This window comes from Sceloporus undulatus, chromosome 1 (genome assembly GCF_019175285.1).
Source record: "Sceloporus undulatus isolate JIND9_A2432 ecotype Alabama chromosome 1, SceUnd_v1.1, whole genome shotgun sequence".
In the NCBI taxonomy this organism is placed as follows: domain Eukaryota; kingdom Metazoa; phylum Chordata; class Lepidosauria; order Squamata; family Phrynosomatidae; genus Sceloporus; species Sceloporus undulatus.
Genome location: NC_056522.1, coordinates 10233559 through 10254452, shown reverse-complemented (window position 1 = coordinate 10254452; position 20894 = coordinate 10233559). Strand labels below are relative to the sequence as shown.

General features: G+C 41.7%; 1 protein-coding gene across 1 annotated transcript in view; it reads right to left on the bottom strand.

The window, feature by feature from the left end:
* Positions 1-20894, bottom strand: part of USP34 (ubiquitin specific peptidase 34) — a 170521-nt gene that overhangs the window by 46331 nt on the left and 103296 nt on the right. Inside the window, 9 exon segments of the mRNA XM_042447637.1 lie at positions 457-620; positions 2321-2504; positions 3608-3728; positions 3822-3877; positions 8088-8192; positions 8686-8838; positions 9252-9376; positions 11149-11189; positions 12384-12466. Coding sequence (XP_042303571.1) covers positions 457-620; positions 2321-2504; positions 3608-3728; positions 3822-3877; positions 8088-8192; positions 8686-8838; positions 9252-9376; positions 11149-11189; positions 12384-12466 — 1032 coding nt within the window.

Genomic DNA, 20894 nt, shown 5'->3' with positions numbered 1-20894 from the left:
CCAAGCACTCCTGGTTGTCGCATCTACTTGAGATGGCAATTGTAGCGATGAGTCCAGGAGTACTCTCAAACTGCGGACTTTGTCTTTTAGAGGAAGTGTGACCCCATCCAGGACAGGTTGACTAATTTCCTTCCCAGGACCTAGGGAACCTATCGCTAGTACCTCCGTTTCCTCTGGATTCAAGCTGAGTTTGTTTTCCCTCATCCAGCCAATTACTGACCCGAGACAGGCATCCAGAGGAGAGATGACATCCCTAGTTACTGCAACAGTTATTTTATAGAGCATTTTTCATGGAGAATATATGGTTGCTTAGGATGTTTACTCACTAGAGCCATCTGATTTTTTTTAAACCACATTTAACACACTATTTAAAATTTGCTCAAAAAATGAGCCGCTTTTGAGTCCAATTTGGGAGAAAGACAGCAAAATAAATAAATAAAAACAGAAAAGTCTTACCTTTGCAGTAAAGATGGCTTGCCTGGCTTCTGGAATCATATACAACTGTTGAATAGTTGATGCTAAGTAACAAGTTGCTCCAAGATTGGTTAGACCCACAAACCTGCATTCAGCTCTGACATCATCGTGAGGCCAATAATCCCACTTGTAAGGTGCATGGGAAGCTGAAAAATATGACAATGATATTTTTATTTCTTAATGTACGGTAGTTTGCAACTAAGCATTTGCTTAAACCTCTAGGGTGTTAAAGAAAAATAATAATAAAGGAGGTTCCTTTTCTCTCCTTCCAGAAGGGAGAAAAGAACAGATCACCAATGCTGCATTTTCAACTGTGTTCTAAAGCTTTCTGGTAATTGCCTCTCCAAATTCTAGGAATCCATAAGAGAAGAGCTTGCATGCACTGCTGCTACAACTCAGACTGTTTAGGTTGTATGAAGCAGTATATACAGTAAATGAAGCTGCTATCTACTTTTTAAAAGGAAACAAGACAGCTCTCTAAAGGCAGTGCCTGATGGTTATGGCCTGCTTGTTTTCTAGAAATTAACAAAAATCTTCCACAGCTCTAGCACAATCTACTATGACTACTATACATGATGGTTTAATTCAAAGATATAGCTGTGTTAGTTTGGGGAATAAGAATGCAAAGGGATCTTGTAGCACTTTTGAGAATGAAAGAAAGTAGCTGGTAGCATGAGCTTTCTTCTGAGGAAGTAGACTGAAGTCTCATGCTACCAGTTTCTTTCAGTTAGTCTCAAAAGTGCTACAAAATCCCTTTGCACTCTATTACATATGATGGTATTGTTCAATTTTCTGCAAGAGAAAACAAGCTTTGGCAAACACATGACACTTCCATTTCCTTAACTGTAATACAGTGATGTATTAAACCAAATGTATTTTCATGCTGATTTACTTCTGTCAATTTAAAACTCATTTCTTAGGATGAGTAAGTGGCCCTCTGACACAACAAAGTCTTGTCAAGATATTTATGGAACTTCAGGTGAATGCAAAGGACCACAAAAATGACAAATGTTTTATCAAAGCATGTCCAGAAAATGGTTAAAAGCAAATTAAGGGGCAAAACAGATGGCCCTGAAGTGGAGGCTTGACGCTGCCCCTTTCAACACCAGATCGGGGCCGTGGCAACCGCACACCACGGCCCCAATCCGGCATTTTGCTGGCTCTAAAAGAAAAGGCAAAATGCCACTCCATTTAGAGCCAGCAAAAAGGTGCCCTTGCTGCTGTGGTGGCACTTTTTGGCGGTCCTTTCAGCGTGTGCCGTATAAATGCCACACCAAAGGAGCGCTGTGACATGGGTTTGGAGGTGGCATCAGGGTGTGCACTGTCCAAACGCCATGCCCCCATGTTGTCCCCACACTGGCACCCAGTCTGTACAGCCCATTCAGGGGTGACTCTGTGCCGCCCTGGAAACGCTGGACTGGGGACGCCATAAGGGCCGTGGCATGGCCCTTGTGCGCAGCGCCATTTGGATGCTGCACATGACAGATGTCATCGTGGTGTGCATCATCTGAACAGGAGTATGCCAAGATGGCACCTGGGAGGCGAACTAGGGTTTCTGAGTGTCTAAACGCTCAGCCCTTATCTAGCCCTAGTCCGTGTACAGGCTGGCCGGTCTGTACAACCCCTAAGTCATCTAAATGTTACTCTCAGGTGAAGTACTATACCAACACCTGCTTGTTAAGCTTATTCAAAGTAGGATAAACTTTTAGTGAAGGGTAAGCAAAAGGGAACCATAACATTTTATTAATTAACTTTTCAAAATTCTAAGGAAAGCAAAAACAAACAAAAAAACACTAGAAGCCATCATCACTCAAAAATGTTTTAACAATCACCAGAATCTTCTTACATTGCATATGTTGTGCCATAACCCAATTGTGGAGCAGCCTGTAGTTCTCTACAGAACCCTTTACCATTTCAACCAACAAATCATAAGCAGCAGCCCTTGAAGAATGTGACTTGCATTTTGGCTGTTGTCTATCTTTTAGACTTGGCAACAAGAATAGAAGATTAAAGATATCTCTCAGAAATTCCTGTAAAACAAAGAAAGTAGATCAACTTCATACCAACTTCAGTGCTCTGAGGTGCTCTACCATGAAATGTATTCCACTTAAAGTTCCAATAAAATCCAATGGACTTAAGTGGACAATCTCCCTTGAATAAGTCTAATTTTCTTAAGGTTACATTCAAAATTCAGCAATTTAAATAAGACATCCAGTTGAGTGATGGACTCTGGGAGATTATACAGTAGTTCAAATCCCCATTCAGTCACTGCAATCTAATGGGTGACGGACAAATCACACTTTTCCAGCCTAAAATGAAGGCAATGGCAAACCTTCTCTGAATAAACCTTGCCCAGAAAACCCTAGGAAAGGGTTGCCATAAGTCAGAGTTCACTTCAAGACATATAACAACAACAACTAGTGTATAACTTTGAATCATGAGAAACCTTTTGTGTAAGATTCTGGAACACAGAAAAATACACCCCAAACAAATGACTTTATATATAAACCCACCTTTTGCCTTAAATAGGGAAAATCCTGCTCATAGGCAACATCATGTTACATGTGTGTACTTGAAACTCAGACTACACCTTGTTGTAAAGAGGATTTTCCACTGGACAAATATTTGAACCAGGAACTTTATTTTCACTTGTTACACATTTTAAAAATACAGTTGCCCCTCTGTTTTCACAGACTTGGAGTCTGCGCCCCTTGGAAATATGTGAGGGGCAAATGGAGGGCTACACAATGGGGCGTGTGCCCAGGGCACGTGTGCAGTAGCGCACACAAGAGTGCACCACTACTGAAGTTAATAGGGAGTCCAATATCAGTGATTTTCCGTTTTTGCGGGGGGGGGGGGGGTCTGGAAAGGATCCCCTGCAAAAATGGAGGGGGGACTGTATTGCTTCTAAGGCTTAAATTTATTTTACCTAACCTTAAGATGTTGAAGAAATATTAAGAGAATATATCTTTTATCCACAGACAGGTGTACTGTCACATGTATGCATTTTAAAAAGGAAAAGAACATGTGTATTTGCATATACTCTAAAAGCAGAAGAAGTGATACTGCGAGAAATTAAAATATGAAAGACCACTCAGTAGTCATATTCTCTTTAGCCCCATTAAATATTTACCTGTCCTTCTCTGGAAAATTTAAAAGGTGGCTTGTGTTTGACGACACTTGTTGCCAGTCGCAAGAGACCTGTAAGACCATCATCTTCTATATTACCATCCTGATGGTCAAGAATTTCTCTGCTACAAAACACAAGTAGATTATCTGTTGACTAAGAATATTCTCTTAATAAAAACTTGTAAAGCAGGCATTCTAAGTGAATGATCTTAGCTTACCTTCTAATACAATCAGCCAAATGTCTTGCTAAGGCATCTAAATCAAGCAATGTTGTCTAAGGTTAAAAAAGAAAAGAAAATATAAATAGGAAACAATTATAAAGGCATTAGCTGCACTGGACAATGTTAACTCAGTAAGAAAACAGTATATAGGTACAGTATTTATAATCGTAACTGATATGTCCAATAAATATGTACAACTTTAGTATCACTTCTACACATACAAGCAGGGATTCAGCCTGGGTTGGATGGGGATAGACTACCCTTGAAATCTCAAGTTTGTAGCTTAGGCATACTCCTGGGCTCAAATCTGAGCCTGGATCCCCAGGTTTCAGTGGTTACTAGCAGTGTGTTTGAACAGTTGGTTATGGTGACACATGCCTTGACTACATCCCATTAGGGTTATTGTAACACATTCTATATGGGGCTGCCTTTGGAAAGTGTTTGGAAACTTCAGCGAGTATGAAACAATGCAACCAGCCTAACAATACCGTGCTTTTGCTAATGGCAGCAGTTCTGTCAGCAGAAAAACAGAATTGGACACCACCACCCCTCAACATATCAATGCCGTACATATCTCAAGCATTTTAAAAATTCATCTCAGCTAGTAAAGCAATCTGCCCTCCAAAGAAAGCAAAATGCTTTTTAAGGAAAGCTCCCCTGGCTCACAAAACAACAGAAGCATTTTTCCTGTACCACACTTCCAGCTGCTTCATATTTGTGATTTTCTAAGGTGGTAGTTAGATTAAGTCTGTTGCAAGCAAAACAACAGAAGAATCTTCTGCAAACCTAAAGACTTGTATGTTTTACTTAACACATATTTTCATGGTCTCCAGCTGAATGGAGTCAACAAAATTTGAACTGATAAAACTTCTGAGTCTTTAATATGCCAAACACTCTTTGTTGCCAACACAGCTGTGGATATTTTTGAAATTCTGTAGCAATTATATTTATTGAAATGTATGTACAGCTGACATTTTACAACATTTTGGGTCATGATACACCCCTCTATTAAACTGTTTATGGTCTCAGTTCCTGTAAGTTCCTGTTTTCTGCCTTAAAATGAAAAGCACTCTTCATAAGATAATTATTAAAATCCCATTGAGAGATCAGGATCTCTTTTAAAAAGCAGAGAGTTATGTGCCACAATTAGCAGAAAGACAGCAGTAACTGAGCACCAAGCATTTAGGAAAATTCAAAATTTTCAGGAATTTCCATCCCCGTTATCTCTTAAGTGATTTTATTATTTGCTTTAAATTAATGTTTTAAATGGTCTTAATTATGCTGATAGTTAATACTATTTTAATCACAACTTTGTATGTTTTTAGTCACATATATTTTTATTCATGATTTTCTCTATTTTGTAAGTCACCTTGAATCACAGCTAAATAAAGTGATGGCTGAATGGATGGATGGGTGAAAGAGGACCTAATAATACTTTTGGATCATGTCAATTTACTTAATAGTGATCAGTTCACCCAGCATATTTCAATATGATATTCTTAGGAGCATGCAGCTCGGAAGGCTGATCACATTCTGAAAAATGCAATTTGATTTCACCATGTTTTCCATGTATTATCGTTTTAAAAATATGGCACAAATATGTTATCAGTTGCTGGCATTTTGGGGGGAAATGGCAGTCTACCGCATTTATAACTTGAGAGGCACTGCTGTAAACTAAATGATCGATGAAATAACAGTTTCTTGGAAAAGGCACTACAATATATGGCAAAAACTTATCCAGAGCCTCAAATTAGGGATGCCATAAGCCGGTGGCCCCCGTGACAAACCCGCTTTTGGGGGGCCGGTCACGGTCCGGTTTGGCCCCCTGCCCCCGGCTTGGGGCCCGCGCGGCGCGAACCCACCTTCCCCTGCCTCCCCGCGTGGCTGCGCCACCCACTTCCTCCTCCTCCTCCGTTCGGAAGCAAAGGAGGAGGCAGTGCGTGGGGGGAGGGTGGCGGGGAGGTGGGGAGGAGGCGCGGGTGTGCGCAGGAGGCGCACCTCCTTCTCCTCCGTTCCAAGCCTCCCTTCCTTTCTCCCTCCTTCCTCCTTCCTCCTTCCTCCCTCCTCTGGCTCCCAGCCCAGGCCCAAGTGGAGGAGGAAGCAGAGGTGCCTGCCTGGTTTGGTGCTCCCTGTGCGCGCGCACCAAGGCAGCAGCCACTGGCAGGCAGCCACCCACCGCCTCCTCCGCCTGGCGCGCCTCCGCGCTGGGCACTTCCTTGGGCCTGGGAGGCGGAGGCAGAGGAGGAGGCTGAGGCGGAGGTGGCTGGCTGCCTGCCTCCTGCCTTGGCGCGCGGGCGGGGGGAGCGTGCCAAAGCAGCCACCCACCTCCTTCTCCACTTGGGCCTGGGCTGGGAGGCAGAGGAGGAGGAAGGAGGGAGGAAGGAAGGAGGGAAGAAGGAAGGGAGGAGGAGGAGGGAGGGAGGGAGGAAGGAAGGAAGGAAGGAAGGAGGAAGGAAAGAAGGAGGAAGGAGGAAAGGGGAGGAAGGAGGGAAGAAGGAAGGGAGGAGGAGGAGGTAGGACAGAAGGAGGAAGGGGGAGGAAGGAAGGAAGGAGGGAGGAAGGAAGGGAGGAGGAGGAAGAAGGAAGGAAGGAAGGAGGGAGGAAGGAAGGGAGGAGGAGGAGGAGGAGGAAGGAAGGAAGGAAGGAAGGAGGAAGGGGGAGGAAGGAAGGAGGGAGGAAGGACAAGGAGAAAGAAGAGGAGGAGGAGGAAGAGGATAGTGATGATGATGAAATGAGCCAGCTTCTGAGGCAGGACCAATGTAAGTTACTCTCATTTTTACAAACTCATGCACAGTGGGGAAAAAAACAAAGTCCCTTGACCAAGTACACACTTCTGAGAAGAACAATTGAATCCAAGGGCAAACCCACTTCTTGTTAAACCACCTTGACATATTCAGTGTGAAACCCAAAGAGTTTGGTTATGGAATAAGCCTCTGAAATATGCAAGAGATTGCCATGTTAAGTAAAGCCATGTTCAATGCCCAAATGTGCTGTTTGGAATTGGGGGGGGGGGGGGGGGGGTGTGGCCAGAAAGGGAAGGTCCATTTCTGCCATCTGTCTAGGAATAATGCCCAAATGTCCTCCATTTTGATCTTGCCTAAGAAACATTTATATTAACACTTTTTAAAAAATATCAAATTTTTTCGTGTGTCCTCCATTTTTTAAAAACGTGCCCTCCATTTGAAAATTTTGTCCTACATTTGTCCCAGTTTGGAGGTCCAGACTTATGGCAACCCTACCTCAAATGCTTCCAAAATGCATGCTTAATTCACCATGTCAGGAAAGCCTTTGAAACTGATGTATCATCATGATCATCGTCATGATCATCATCATCTCCTCTATCCTGCTTCTTCCCAGATTGGGACTCAAACAGGCTTTCAACGATTAAAACAAAATGCTTAAAATCCACAAGATATTATTTATTTGTTTATTTATTTGTATCCCACCTCTCCCTGTACTGGATCGAGGCAGGTAAGTTAAAGCACAACTAAACAGTCAGAAAAAATTTAAAACCAGGTTAATATCTATCTATCTATCTATCTATCTATCTATCTATCTATCTATCTATCCATCCGTCTGTAAAATAAACACCAGTACAACAATTAGCAATATTCAGCACATTGTGTGAGACAGACCTTATATAATCACTTCTCAAATGCCTGCCAGGCAGGACAATAAATCTAAAGTAACCTCTCATCTGACCTGGTTTATTAAGTAACATTCTTTGGATGTCAGATTGGGAGAAGGCTAAAGATTTTTGCAAAGACCTTGGGTACGGTGTGAAGTGCCACAAATAGTAAACGGGGTAACTGTGAGATAGGTGGACTGATTATTTAGATTACTCAACATCTGCAAGACCAACATTACAGAATATACCTAGCATGGACCATCAATTCCAGTTTGGAATCTATCATATTCAGAATATAAATAATACAATCAAATGTGACAATAACTCTTGGCTAGCTGAATCATAACGAACTCCTCAGCACTACAAAGTTTCCTACCCACACTTTAATATGAAACTAAAAGTGGCCGTGAGGTTGGGCTAAGGGTTTTTTTATTGTTTTTAAGGATTGTTGTTTATGTTGTATGTGTTTTTAACCTGTATGCTGTTTGCACTTCGGTGCATTTTGTTAGCCGCCCTGATCGTTTGGAAGGGTGGGGTACAAATAAAAATTTTATTATTTATTTATTTAAAAGACCCATTGTACAGTCTTGGATGGAGGGGGGCAAACCCTGTAATGTAAAATAAATTGCACTTACCTGACTAGCATCTTTCACATGTATATTATCTATTAGTTTGCATAGCAACCAGAAATATTCCTTACAGCCAGGCTGTAAGATGGGTTCTTCTTCATAATCTTCAATCTGAGAAAATATTTATTTTGTTTTTAATTTTCTATCCACAAGCATGGTAATTAAAAACAAACAACTCAAGTATTTTGAAGGAACAAAGTAAGATGAAAACTAGCTAAGAATAAAGTAGAATGAGGAAGAAGTCATCAGAGGTATACTAGAAGCATCAAACCAATACATGCTACAAGGAGTGCTAGTTGAATGTGCTATTAAATTCTTTGGGGTCATGAATGAATGCTACAAAAAGTGGAAAGCAAGGGTGTATCCAATGAATATGCACAAATGACTGTAACTTAGAAAAATGTTCATGCATTTTCTGTCAACTACCATTAATCCTGTTTTGGGTAGGCCAGACTCATAAATTTGTGAACTGTAGATCTTTGGCAATTTCACATGTTTTGATAATTATGTACTATGCAACACCGAGTAATTAGTAATATGTTTTCATTTAGTTATACAGGCAATACAACTGCTATGCAAATGAAGAAGGTCATTCATGTTGTACCTTAATAGGCTTCAATGCCTGTGCATCAGGAAGAAACTTAAGCAATGTTGAGGCAGCCAGCAGAAGGAAAGATCTGTTTATGGAATCTCCACCATCTAATCCCGATAATGATAATTTATATAAACCATTGCAAGACTCATGGCGGACTGCGGTCTGAAATTAAAAAGTGGTAAGAGTAAAATGGAGTCAACAAAGCTTAATTTTTCTTCTTCTCTTTCCCTCTACCATATTTATAATACTGCTTTCAACATGTCCATTAACAATTAGCATTGTGAACCTAAGCATCTATGCCAATCAGAATAAATGTATTCAAAACGGTATGGCTTCTGACAAGATTTGTGGAGATAAACTTAATAATGAAGAGCAATGTATAAGGGAACTTAATTTGTAGCTTTAATTTTGGGTGTTTGAGAGAACAACTATTTATACACTAGAATCTGAAGAGAAAAGGGTTATATATATTTACCACAGAACAGGTCAGAGAAGGCTTTCAAACTGAATTAATATTTAATCTTGGTCCAAAACAATGTGATTACATACATGTCTTTTTCTTCCCTTAAACTTACCTCAGGAATGAGAAGAGTAAGCTTCCTTAGCCAATCTTGCAAATTATCACTATCTGCTAGGCTGGATTTCACTAAAGAGCAACAGTGAGCCCAACTCACTAAAAGCCACATTGAATAGTGAGTAACTATGAAGAAGAAGCAAATACAGTAGTGAGACAACTAACATGGATATGATTGATTTCATTCAACATTAAAATCTAGTCACAAGAGACAATACCAAGCAAAACATCCTGTTGCCACTATCTGCAATGTAGATTATGCTGACCTCTGATACAAAATGATACATTTGCCTACAAAATGCAGACAGATAAGAACAGTTTTTTCACTTGTTAACATTACAGTGGGACCTCAGTATCTGCAGGCTTGCCATCCGCAGATTTGAGCATCTGCGGATAGCAAGCCCGCATTGTCCCCAATGGCGGTGTGTGTATACAGCCGCACCACCATTGGGGACAACTGAACTGAAGTCTTCCCTCCCTCTTCCTTCCTTACGTACTTCCTTCATTCCATCATCTCTCCTCCCATCCTCCCCCTGCGAGGCTTTTGCCCCTGGTTTGGCTTCGGGAACACAGGGTGCAGCCGTGTCAGCCATAGGGAGATGGGGACAGGACTTGAGTTTCAGAGCTGCCGCCCCCCCCCCCCCCCCCCAAGCCCAGCACCCAGCTGCGTAACTGTGCTGCCCTTAAGGACAATGGGACTTGAGCATCCGTGGATTTTGATATCCGGTGTGTGTGTATGTGTGTCTGGAAGGGATTCCTGCAAATACCAAGGGCCGATTGTACTATCTCAGACAAACAGAAATGTTCTTACTCACTCTGCATTCACAGTATTTTAGTGCAGTTTGATGAATCAAGTTAGGAGAACATCAACCAACAATACTTAATATATGTTAATTTTTGCACACCTATTATGTTCATAACCATCATCAGCATCACTATCATTTTCATTAATATCCCACTTTTCTCAATACTGAGATTCCAGGAAGTTAAATTTGTACTAGTAGAAAAAGGATTAAGATTTAGTGGGGATTATTAGCAAAAGGACAGAGAATATTACTGTTGGAATACAGTAAGAGAGTCTGGAAATTAATATGTAGAAAGAAAATTAACTACTGCAGGAAGGAAGTGACGGAATCAAAAATCCTAGTGCTAGGTGTGCATCATGCTGGATTTAGGCCTTCCAAGGGTATTAGTAAACATTTACCCAAACATTTACTTGATTACCTGGAATCAAGATAAGAGTAAAATGTTTGAAAACATGAGTTAAAACTGCTATGAATATGTGTGATTACATATGAAGGTAAAGAAATGTGACAATTATTTTATGTTATATAGTTATAAGATAGGGAACTGATTACAGTATAAATCATCATCACCATTTCTGTATGTATGTGTGTGCCTGTGCCTGTGTGAGTGTACAGCTAGTAGTGCTACTGCTAAACCTGTCTTGAAACGTGCTCTGAGCAGCTAACAAACAAAACGCTACTTTCAGGTGCCCTCTTTTTAACATTAATCACTTATCAATTCACTGGCTAAACAAAGATAATACGTAGATGGTTTTAATAATCTTCAAAACAGATTCATTTGTTCTCAACAGATTATTGGAGCCTTAAAAGTATTATGTGATGTAGTAGGATTTGTCCTCCTAAAATTTCTCGGGAGTACTTTGCACCAAAAAATTGGTAGCGAACACATTAAAATACAGTATCTTTACAAAAAGAAATAGCAAATACTGTATGAAAAAGAAAACTTATTGGTGACTTTTAAGTTTGAACATGTACCCATCAGAGCTGTAAAGTAGTTTCTTCACTGAACTCCATATACACACATACATATACAGCCATGCGCGCGTGCACACACACACACTAGTAACCTTCACGTCTTGACTATTAACTAACCTTCATGTCTTGACCTATGATCAGCTTGAGCTTTCAACACCCTGTACAGGAATAAAATTACATCCATTACTGTAGTTTGTGGTGCAAAATACTCACAATAGATGGTTTTAATAATCCTCAAAATAGATGCATCTGTTCTCAACAGACTATTGAAGCATTAAAAGTATTATCTGATATAATAGGATTTGTCCTCCTAACATTTCTTGGGAGTACTTTGTACAAAAAGATTGGTAGTGAACAAATTAAAAGGCAAGCATTCTCTGAAGATGCCAGCCACAGATGCTGACTAAACATCAGAAAGAAACTCTTCTAGAACATGGCCACATGGCCCAAAAACCCCACAAAAAACTAATTAAAATATAGTAGCTTTCCTACCAGTGGAGTAAATGAGAAGAAAAAGGGCAGAATTTAATGGAACATGGGGGGATAGTACCACACATGGTAACTTGAGCCAGACTAACAAAACTGCTAATTAGGTTCCAGAGTACAGAACATGCACAAAGCCAACCACATATGATTGGCAAATTCCTGTCCTGGCACTAGCTTCTTTGTATGCAATGGACTTGCACAGAGAAGTAGATTTAACCAGTCTACAGAACAACAGTCTTGCTGCACCCTCTGTTGAGGGTGGAGTAAGTTAGAACTCGCACGATCTCTTATGTCAGCGGTGAAAAGGAAGTGAAAAAGCAAGCCCATATGGACTTGATACTAATACAGAACAGTGTCTGTGCTGGTTGCAAAAGTCAGAGCTATTCAAAGTGCCAGTCCTTGGACCAGTGTCCTTGGCACACTGGATAACCTAAATGCCACTCTCTCCCCATGTCAAACAGCCTAAGAAACTTTGACATAAAGTATTCTGGTGTAGCCTATCAATCCACTTTTAATTGTTTTAAGGCATGTGGACAATACCTAGGTTCTCAGCTTTGAGTTTTAAGGCATGCCAACAAAGATTCCCATGTGCAGATGTTCTTTTTTCTTTCTATATTTAAGGACAGTTTCTGACCCAGGGTTGCAAAAATTATTTTACTCATTTAAATCCTGCCTCTTTCCCAGAACTAGGACTCAAAGAGGCTTAAAGTGACTTAAGGGACACCCAAAAATTGCAGTAACTCTAAATTTTAAATAAAAAGTTGTATTTTCCTGAGACTGCAAAATCATCTATTTCAGTATGATGCTATAATACAAATATATATACTATAAATCTTACCAAAGATATTAAAAAAAGGTTATTGTACCTAGGCGCCAAGTTGTCATATGTATAAGCAACACACATAAGTCGCTGAATCAAACTGGTTCCCTGGACAAGTACAAGAAATACCTTTAAAAAAATTGAAGTCAAAAGAAAACAGTTAATGCAACTGCTACTGTACATGTTATACAGATTCTTTATGCTATAAAACAAATCAGAAAAACAGCTGTGTTCACTATATGAAGCTCAGTGTTGGACAAACAAACAAACTACTTTGGCCTTAAGCCAAATATACATGGACTTAAGCCAATTGTTCCATTAAAACTTGCCAATAATAGAGTTTTCTCATTTATTACGTTAACCACGGCACAACATATTTCACAAAATTCCAACTTCTTAAAACTTGGCCTGAGACTATTTCATTTCATTAACATAGACACATATAATATATGAACAATTATAATGGATAAACTGCTTCAGCACTTGGGCTTTCATTGGCGGGATACAGACGGGCAAAAAGGGGTGTGTTCATGACGTCATGAAGGTATAGCCTTCAGATGGCCCTTACCTGAATGCCGCCATGAACACACCGCCCGCACGCCCCAAGCGGGAAGAAGCAGCATTAAAAAGGTGCTGCTTTTCCCCGCTTCTTTTCTATATAGTGCGCAGCTGCGCATCTCCGTCTGTATGCTGCTGCACCGGTATGCCAGAATTGCTACGCCGCTAATTTAAGTTGCCCATTTAAAAGCTCCATGTCTGCTGCGTCGCATAATGAGTCGGGGTCCTGGAACATGCGCAGTTTGCAGTCAGGCTTTAATTGCAGCGTCAGCTGCCATGCAGGTGTGGAAGCTGCAGCATAGCTGCAGCACATTTTAAGACTCGTAACCCTAACCCTAACCCTAACCCTAGAGCAACATGTACGCATGCGCTGCTAGAATTGTGGAAAGTTTGGAATTTAAAGTGCACCCCTACACACATTCCTGCGCCATTTTCACCTAACAATAAAAAAACGCTAAAACTTTAAATATTTACATATGTACAAGGGAGGTGATGGGGGATGGCAGGGGGACAGCGGTGGCAGCGGCGACAGCTGTGGCTGTGCATTGCAGATTCAGCAAGAGCGCGGGGACCAAAGGAGAGGAGGCATCCATGATGCTGGTGACATTGGCAACGTGCAAGCGGACAAGGATGCCAACACCAGCTGATCACCAGCTGGCAGGAGACCACCTTTGTTCTTGGCCAGGGCGGGGGAAAAAGTTTAAAGAGGCTTGGGCGCTTTAAATGTGCACATAGGCTTTCTGCCGCCTGTGTTGAGCGCCGCAGCTGGGCATTCGTCAGCCGGCAAAAGAAAAAAAAAGCCCCGTTTTTGGCCGCCCGTGAGGAAGCTGCCTCTCTCTTTGCGGCGTCCTCCGAGGCGGCGGTATGGAAACTGCGGGTCAGAAACGGCCCCAGGTGAGGCGTCTTCACTGCCCCCCATGTGGAAGCCCCATACACCTTAGCCACGACCCCGGGGCGGGCAGTCTGGAGGCTCCGTATTCAGCAGAATACACCTCCAAGACGTCTTCCCCTGCCCGTCTGTATCCCACCAGTATGTATCAAGGACAGGGATGGGAAGAAAGGCAAATTGCTTATGAGTAATTTTCTGAGTGTTCATCCATGTGTTCTTCACACCTAGGGGTCTGCACCTGCAGATAACCCTCTTTAGAACCTTCTAGAAAGCTCTCTACCAGATCAGTTCAAATAACTGGCTGATAGAAGAGGTACCAAACATGCCACGGGGGTGGGGGGTGGGCTTAGGATATGCAAGTCGTCACTGTGGTCCCTCTGGATCACAATTGTGGGCAATAATTACCACGTTTACCATGTTACACACATGGCCAAGATGGTATAGCAGACACAGAGTTGTACAAACAGAATGAACTTAACATTTTCTCTATTTCACTACAAGTAAACAGTTGTCCATGTATGAACCCTAAATTAGGAAGTGTGGAAGCAACTACAGCCATTATTTTTGCAAAAACAAACAAACAAACAAACATATGGTACAGTTGTCAATCAAAAAAGGAGGCCAACAAACTGGCAATATTTTGAATCACAAAACAAAACTGAGAGATTATGTTGGAAACAGGTGTCTTTCAGGTGGCAAAGAAAGCAAAAGAAAGGTAGAAATGTGGGGAAATATGGAAATATATTGAAATGTGGATTAATATGTTGACATCCCCAATTTCTAGAACAGGATGTATAACACCATCCTTTGAGTACAGATGTTTATTATGGTCATTGTATAAAAATATTTTATGCAGGGAGGCAGTATATTGTTTGAAAAAAGCCTGGAAGGCCACAGTCCTCCAGGTCGAAATTACTTCAAAAGCAATGTGTGATACTGTACTAAAATTGATACAGGATGATGCACAAGATTTAAAGTACAGTGCACCCTTGCTTTATGTAGGGATCCATTCCGGACCGCCCCCCCCTAAGTTATTATTATTATTATTATTATTAACCTTTATTTATGAAGCGCTGTAAATTTACACAGCGCTGTACATGCAAAAAGCACATATGCTTGAGCCCCATTGACAATAATGGGGCTTGTGCATGTGGCACACCATGGGTGCACGCACCATTTTGTTTCCGCCGCATGGCTTTCAGCATAAACTGAAAGCCACGTAAAAGGCACCCGTGTATCACACGGATGCACTGTATAGCAATTCTTGAAGAAGAACAGAAAAGTGGAAAGTGGAGGTGCTGAGGTGCTACCACTATAGTGGCTGAAGCAGAACTTATGAGAAACTGATGTGTATAAGGGAGAAGGGGTGAAGCTCCCACCAAATCTGAGACTTCTAAAGAGTCCAACAATAGGTGTTCTCCACAGGTTCAGACCCACAGATGTGATGTAGAGAGGCCACAATGAAGAATTTTGTTTGGTCTGCATTTTTAAGTATGCTGATGCAATTCACACTTCCTAGACTTACATGTAGTTCAAAACAGTATCCTTCAGACTGCATACTTCACGAATTTTTGTTTTGCAGTTCTCAACTCAGAAATAGTATACTAGAATGCATAAACATTGGGGAAAGCCACGTAAGAAAATGCTTGTATTTGGGAAAGTTGGGAGCAAAACTGTGAATGTTAGTGGAATAGCACACTGGAAAACTTACTGTGAAGTCTATTCTTGCCATAGAGGAGGATCAATCCATTAATGGGCTAGTTCCTATCACCACATAGGCGAGGCAAGATATTGCATTACTTAAAATGAACCTCTATCAGTCCTCATCTCCTGCTTCGCAAGCCAAGAGACAGGATACAACAGAAAAGACTCAACGTGTCTAGGAAAGGAATTACAGTCTCACCACACCTAGAGTGGGGCTGGATGGCTCCTTCTCCTAGGAAAGAATGGACCTTCATGGTAAGTCCTCCAATGTGCCATTCTCAGACAGCAGAGAAGAAGCCATTCATTATAGGATCTACTCAAGCAGACATGTGCATTAGGGAGGGAGGTGGCAAGAATATGTTTTAATGTGGTACTCCGTGTTGCAGAACCTTCTACTAAATGAGGCTCCAGCTGAGGAATATCTGTCTAGTTTACATTGTATAGTGAATATGGATGGAGCTGCCCATGTGGCTGCTCTGTAGCTTCCTGCTAGGGGTGCATTAGTAGAAGAGGCAGCAAGTTGTGGATGCTCATCTAATTGAGTGTGCTGTTACATTTTATGGTTTTGGAGGACCTAAGGTCTTGTATACCAAAAAGATGCACATCCATCTGATTAACACTGTAGAAGATACCATCATTCCCAGTAGAGTGGGAAGAAAGGATACAAATGAGACTTCTGATTTTCTAAATAACCTGTATAGTTTTTACATCTAGTTTGTGCCATTGTTTTTTCAAGGGGTATACTGGATGAGGGCAGAAGAAAATACAGTGGGCCCTTGGTATCCACTGGGGTTTGGCTCCAGTATCCCCCATGCATACCAAAATCTGTGGATGCTCAAATCCCATTAAATACAGCAGCACAGTAAATGGTGCCTCTTATATAAAATGGTAAAATCAAGATTTGCTTTTAGAATTTATATATTTTTTGTAAATATTTGGATGCTCGAATCCATGGATTTAAAAAATCATGGATAAGAAGGTCCAACTGTACTATGGGGCTGGGAAAGATGGAGCACAGGGTTTATCTTGTGTTTGAAACCTAGGTCCAACCACAGCATAGCTGTACCAGCCTCAAATTTACAATGAACAGAAACAGGATCTTGATAGAAAGAACTCTGAGTGGAACAGATTTATGTGGTTCAAAGGGGGGCTTAGATAGGGATTTGAGCACTTTGTGGAGGTCCCAAAAGGGAAATCTGTGAAACACAGGGGAGCTGAGGAGTGTTGCCCCTCTAAGAAATCTCACACTGGAGAATATGTGCTGGACGCTGGATTAAATGGTTGCTAGTATCAAGTGTTTAACAAAGACTGTCTGGCTTAAGTCCCATGTCAAAAACTGACTGCAGGAATTCTAGAACATCCTTTATTTTTGCTGTCTGGAGAAAAATAGATTTTCTATGAGATTAGTTCAGAACAGTTTTCCAGATTACCCCTTACATCTGAAGAGTGGACTTTCACCTAGCTCAGTAGTCTCCAACTTTTGGTCTCCATTTGTTTTGGATTTCAGCTCCCAGAAGCCCCAGACAACTTAGTCAACAGTCAGAAATAATGGGAGGTGAAGTCCAAATCATAGGGAGGACCAAAGGCTGGAAACCACTGGCCTAGATGATAGGAGTGTTTACTACCTTATGGGAGTACCTTGCTTTAAGTATCTTCTTTACTCAACCACCAGACAGCTAAGTGGAAAATTCTGGATTTGGATGGAGGACTGGATCTTAACTGTGATGATGCAGAAGTAGTGGGAGCATTAGTGGTACCTGGCTGGCCAGAACTAAAAGGTAGGAAACCATGGCCTCCTACAGGGCCACTAGGACTAATGATGCCCATTCTCCCAATCCTCTTCAGCACTCTGGGTTTGAGGGGGATCTTGGGGAATGTAGACCTCACAGCCAGGGAGTCTTCAGGGTATCCTGGGCTTCGGCCTTTGGAGTGTAAAATCTGGTGAGGTACTTGGGGAGTTTGTGATTTCATCTGAGGTGAATAGGTCGATCTGAAGGGTTACCAAAATGTGCCTGCAGTTGAGCTGAAAATATATAAGTCCAAATTCCATTCCCCTGGGTCCAGAGTGCGGTGGCTGAAAAAGTCTGGCTCCTTGTTCAGGGTTCTCTGAATGTGTTGGGATAAGACAGAGAATGTTCTTCTCTGTCCAGGATAAGGGAAGGTTAGCTTCCCTGTGAAGTGAGTGACAAAGATCCTTCTTCCTTCAGGATATAGGATTTGGCTGTTTCATTGTCTGTGCAGGCCAGAATGTAGTGTTTCTGAGAACACATAGCTGAATGAGAGCTAGTTCCAACCAGTTGATACTGTGGCATTGTTCTATTGTACTCCAGAGTCCCTAGGCCAACAGATTCTGTCAGTGCACCCTCCACCTCATCCTGTGAGGCTCACATCTGTTGTGAGAATTAGTTAGGGCAGAATGCTCTTTGAGAACCTGTGTGTGTTTGCCCATAGCAGAACAAAATACCTGACCTCCCGAGGCAGATGTATTCATGTGTGTCTGTCTAAGGCAATGAAACTAGGAATGGTATGAATAGCCACTGAAGTGGTCAGGAATGGAACTTTGTCCATGTTACAAAGTGAATTTAAGAAATCATGACCATCAAAAGGGGCATCAAGACCATGAGATTGGCACACAGTAAGTCTTTGGTATCTGCTGGGGTTTGGGTCCAGGACCTTCTGTGGATACCAATATCTGCAGATGCTTAAGTCCTCTATTATAAACAATGGGGTAGTAAAATAGTGCCAAGTGACAAAATCTATGTTTGCTTTTTGTTTTAATATTTTAAAGCCATGGATAGTTGAATCCATGGATAAGAAGGGTTGACTATATTTTGATTTGGCTAAAAGCAGAGCTTCCTGCATTTTTGGATCCTGTCTGGAGAAGGGTAAATGCATCCCTTCTTGGTGTCTATAAGGACTCCAAGGTGAAGGAGTGACTGAGATGGAAGAAGATGACTCTTCTTCTTGTGGATTATGAAGCTGTATTATTTTAGTGTGAAACAGGATGATGAACAATGCTTGCATGGCTTCTTGAAGAAAGTTTAATTTTACAAGGAGATTATCGAGGTATTGGAAAATATGTATTCACTGTACTCTCAACATTGTTACAGGAGCTATCATAAGTTCTGTAAATACAATGGGTGCTGATACTAGACCCAAGTGAAGTGGTCTGACTATATAGTGGGTGTTGCAGTAATAAAAACACCTATTTAAGAGGTGCATCTGCCCTTTTGTCATTTGGGACTTTAAGAGAAGAATCTCCTTATCCAGGTGGCACAGCCCCCACGAGGAGAACAGAAACTGGACCACCAATATAAGGGGGTTTGAGAAATTCTATTGTCTCAGGGTTCAGGGCATATAATTTTTTAGTTATATTTACACCTTTCCCATCCTGCCCAGGTGAATCCCATTTAATTAGATATTTGAAACCAGAAGGGAGAGGGAAACCATGCACAGAGGTTTTGGGTTTAGGAAACAGTGTTGCCTCATGAGGTGTTCTCAGAGGGCAAAGTATTAATGCTGGAGGTAGAATCAATCTCAGCTTCATGCAATCCAAAAGCTTTGACTACTTTAGATAAGTGAGGAAAAAATACTCTAAACTAAAATGTCTCTCCCTTGCTAGTTCTTCTTGTTCACTAGTGCGTTATCATTCCTCCTCTCACTTTCAGATGAGTCTCTAAGGGATGTTGTATAGAGAGGAGCAACATCTGGCTCCTGAATAGGATAAGAGTGTTGAGTGTTTGGTCCAGGCAAAGTGACAGAGTCCTCATCATGTGAGTTGTATTGGCAGCGCATGCTGTTTAGCCTACTTGCTAGTCATTTTTCTATGGGGGTGGGGAGGGCCAGAATAATCTCTGACTCTTCTACAGGCCAGTGGAAAGAAGTTGGTTCATTCCCGTCTGCTCCTTTGCCACCAAAGAGGAAATCGCTGAAGCCATATACCCTATCAAACAAAAGAATGGATGTAGCCAAGAAGAAGAAGAAGAAGAAGAAGAAGAAGAAGAAGAGGAGGAGGAGGAGGAGGAGGAGGAGGAGGAGGAGCCGCCACTACACCAGGCATGGTATTGCTACTCACAATCACTGGCATCTATAAAATAGGTTTCAAAAAAGGCTGCTGCGAGACGCTGCACACTTTCTTGGACTTGGGAGGTGCTGTAGAAGAAATATAGGCTGCAGCTGCTGTGGTACAGTTGGAGGGGTGAAGTTGGAGAGGATCAGTTCCCATCTCCTCTTCTATAGCCCCCTTTGAATATTCAGCATCAGTCACCTGTTCAGAGGTTAAATCCTCTAATTGTTTCCAATCGCTCAGCCATTGTAAAGTCATAGCGTCTCTCACAGAAGCAGCTAATAGTGTACCTATATCCCAAACTACACAAATGTGCCTTGGGGCAGGAGCTCAGAACAATGGGGGGAGGTTTAGTGGATTTAGTAACTAGTGAGGGAGAACATAGGGGCTTTTTATAAAAAAAAGTATAGGACTGAGAAAAGAGAAAAGGAAAAAAAGAGAGTGAAATTGAAGAAATAATGTGAGAGAAAGTGGAGGAGACAGACATATGAGCTTTCCTAGTAAGGCAAAAAGAACAACTGAAGAAAGAGAGATAGAGGTTCATTTCAAATAATATTATCTCTTGCCTAGTCTGGGTGACAACAGGAATTAACTCCATTAGTGGATGGGTCCTTCTCCGCCGGCTGAAAAAGCGCATACAAGGACATATAGGAGAAAACTATAAGCCAAAAATGTGCCCCCACCCCCAAAAACAATATGTTCATCCTTTTCTAAAATTCACAGACTTAAATGGAAATTATATACATGGGACCTAAGAGTAAATACAGTGCGCCCGCGCCTAGCGTGGACGCATTTTACACGGCTTCCAGCTTACGCGGAAGCCGCTTGGGGAGGGAAACAATGGCGCACATGCCCATTGTGCATTCACACCACTTCGCCACATGCACGAGCCCCATTATTTCCTATGGGACTCGAGCATAGGCGGATTTTCCCTTACGCAGGGGGATCCGGAATGGATCCCTCACGTAAGGAGAGGGCATACTGTATGTGCAAAACTGAAATTTACTGAAAATAGATTGGTTTTCCCACTCCTTGTGAAATGTTTGCAGTCCTTCCTGATAGTCATGCAATTTATCTATGTTTCTGGCAGAAGACTGGTAGACTGCACATACATCTCTGCTCTGTCACAGTGCCCTATACAGCATCCCTAGCATAATATTCAAAATACACTGGTACCCCGGGATATGAAATGATCGGCTTACGAAATTTTCGGGATACGAAAATCGCGGCTTGGGAAAAACTGTTCCGGGTTACGAAAGATTTTTCGGGTTACGAAATTCTTTTCGGCGCGAAATTCAAATGATGCAAAGTGCATCTACTGGCTTTCCAGGGATTTCCAA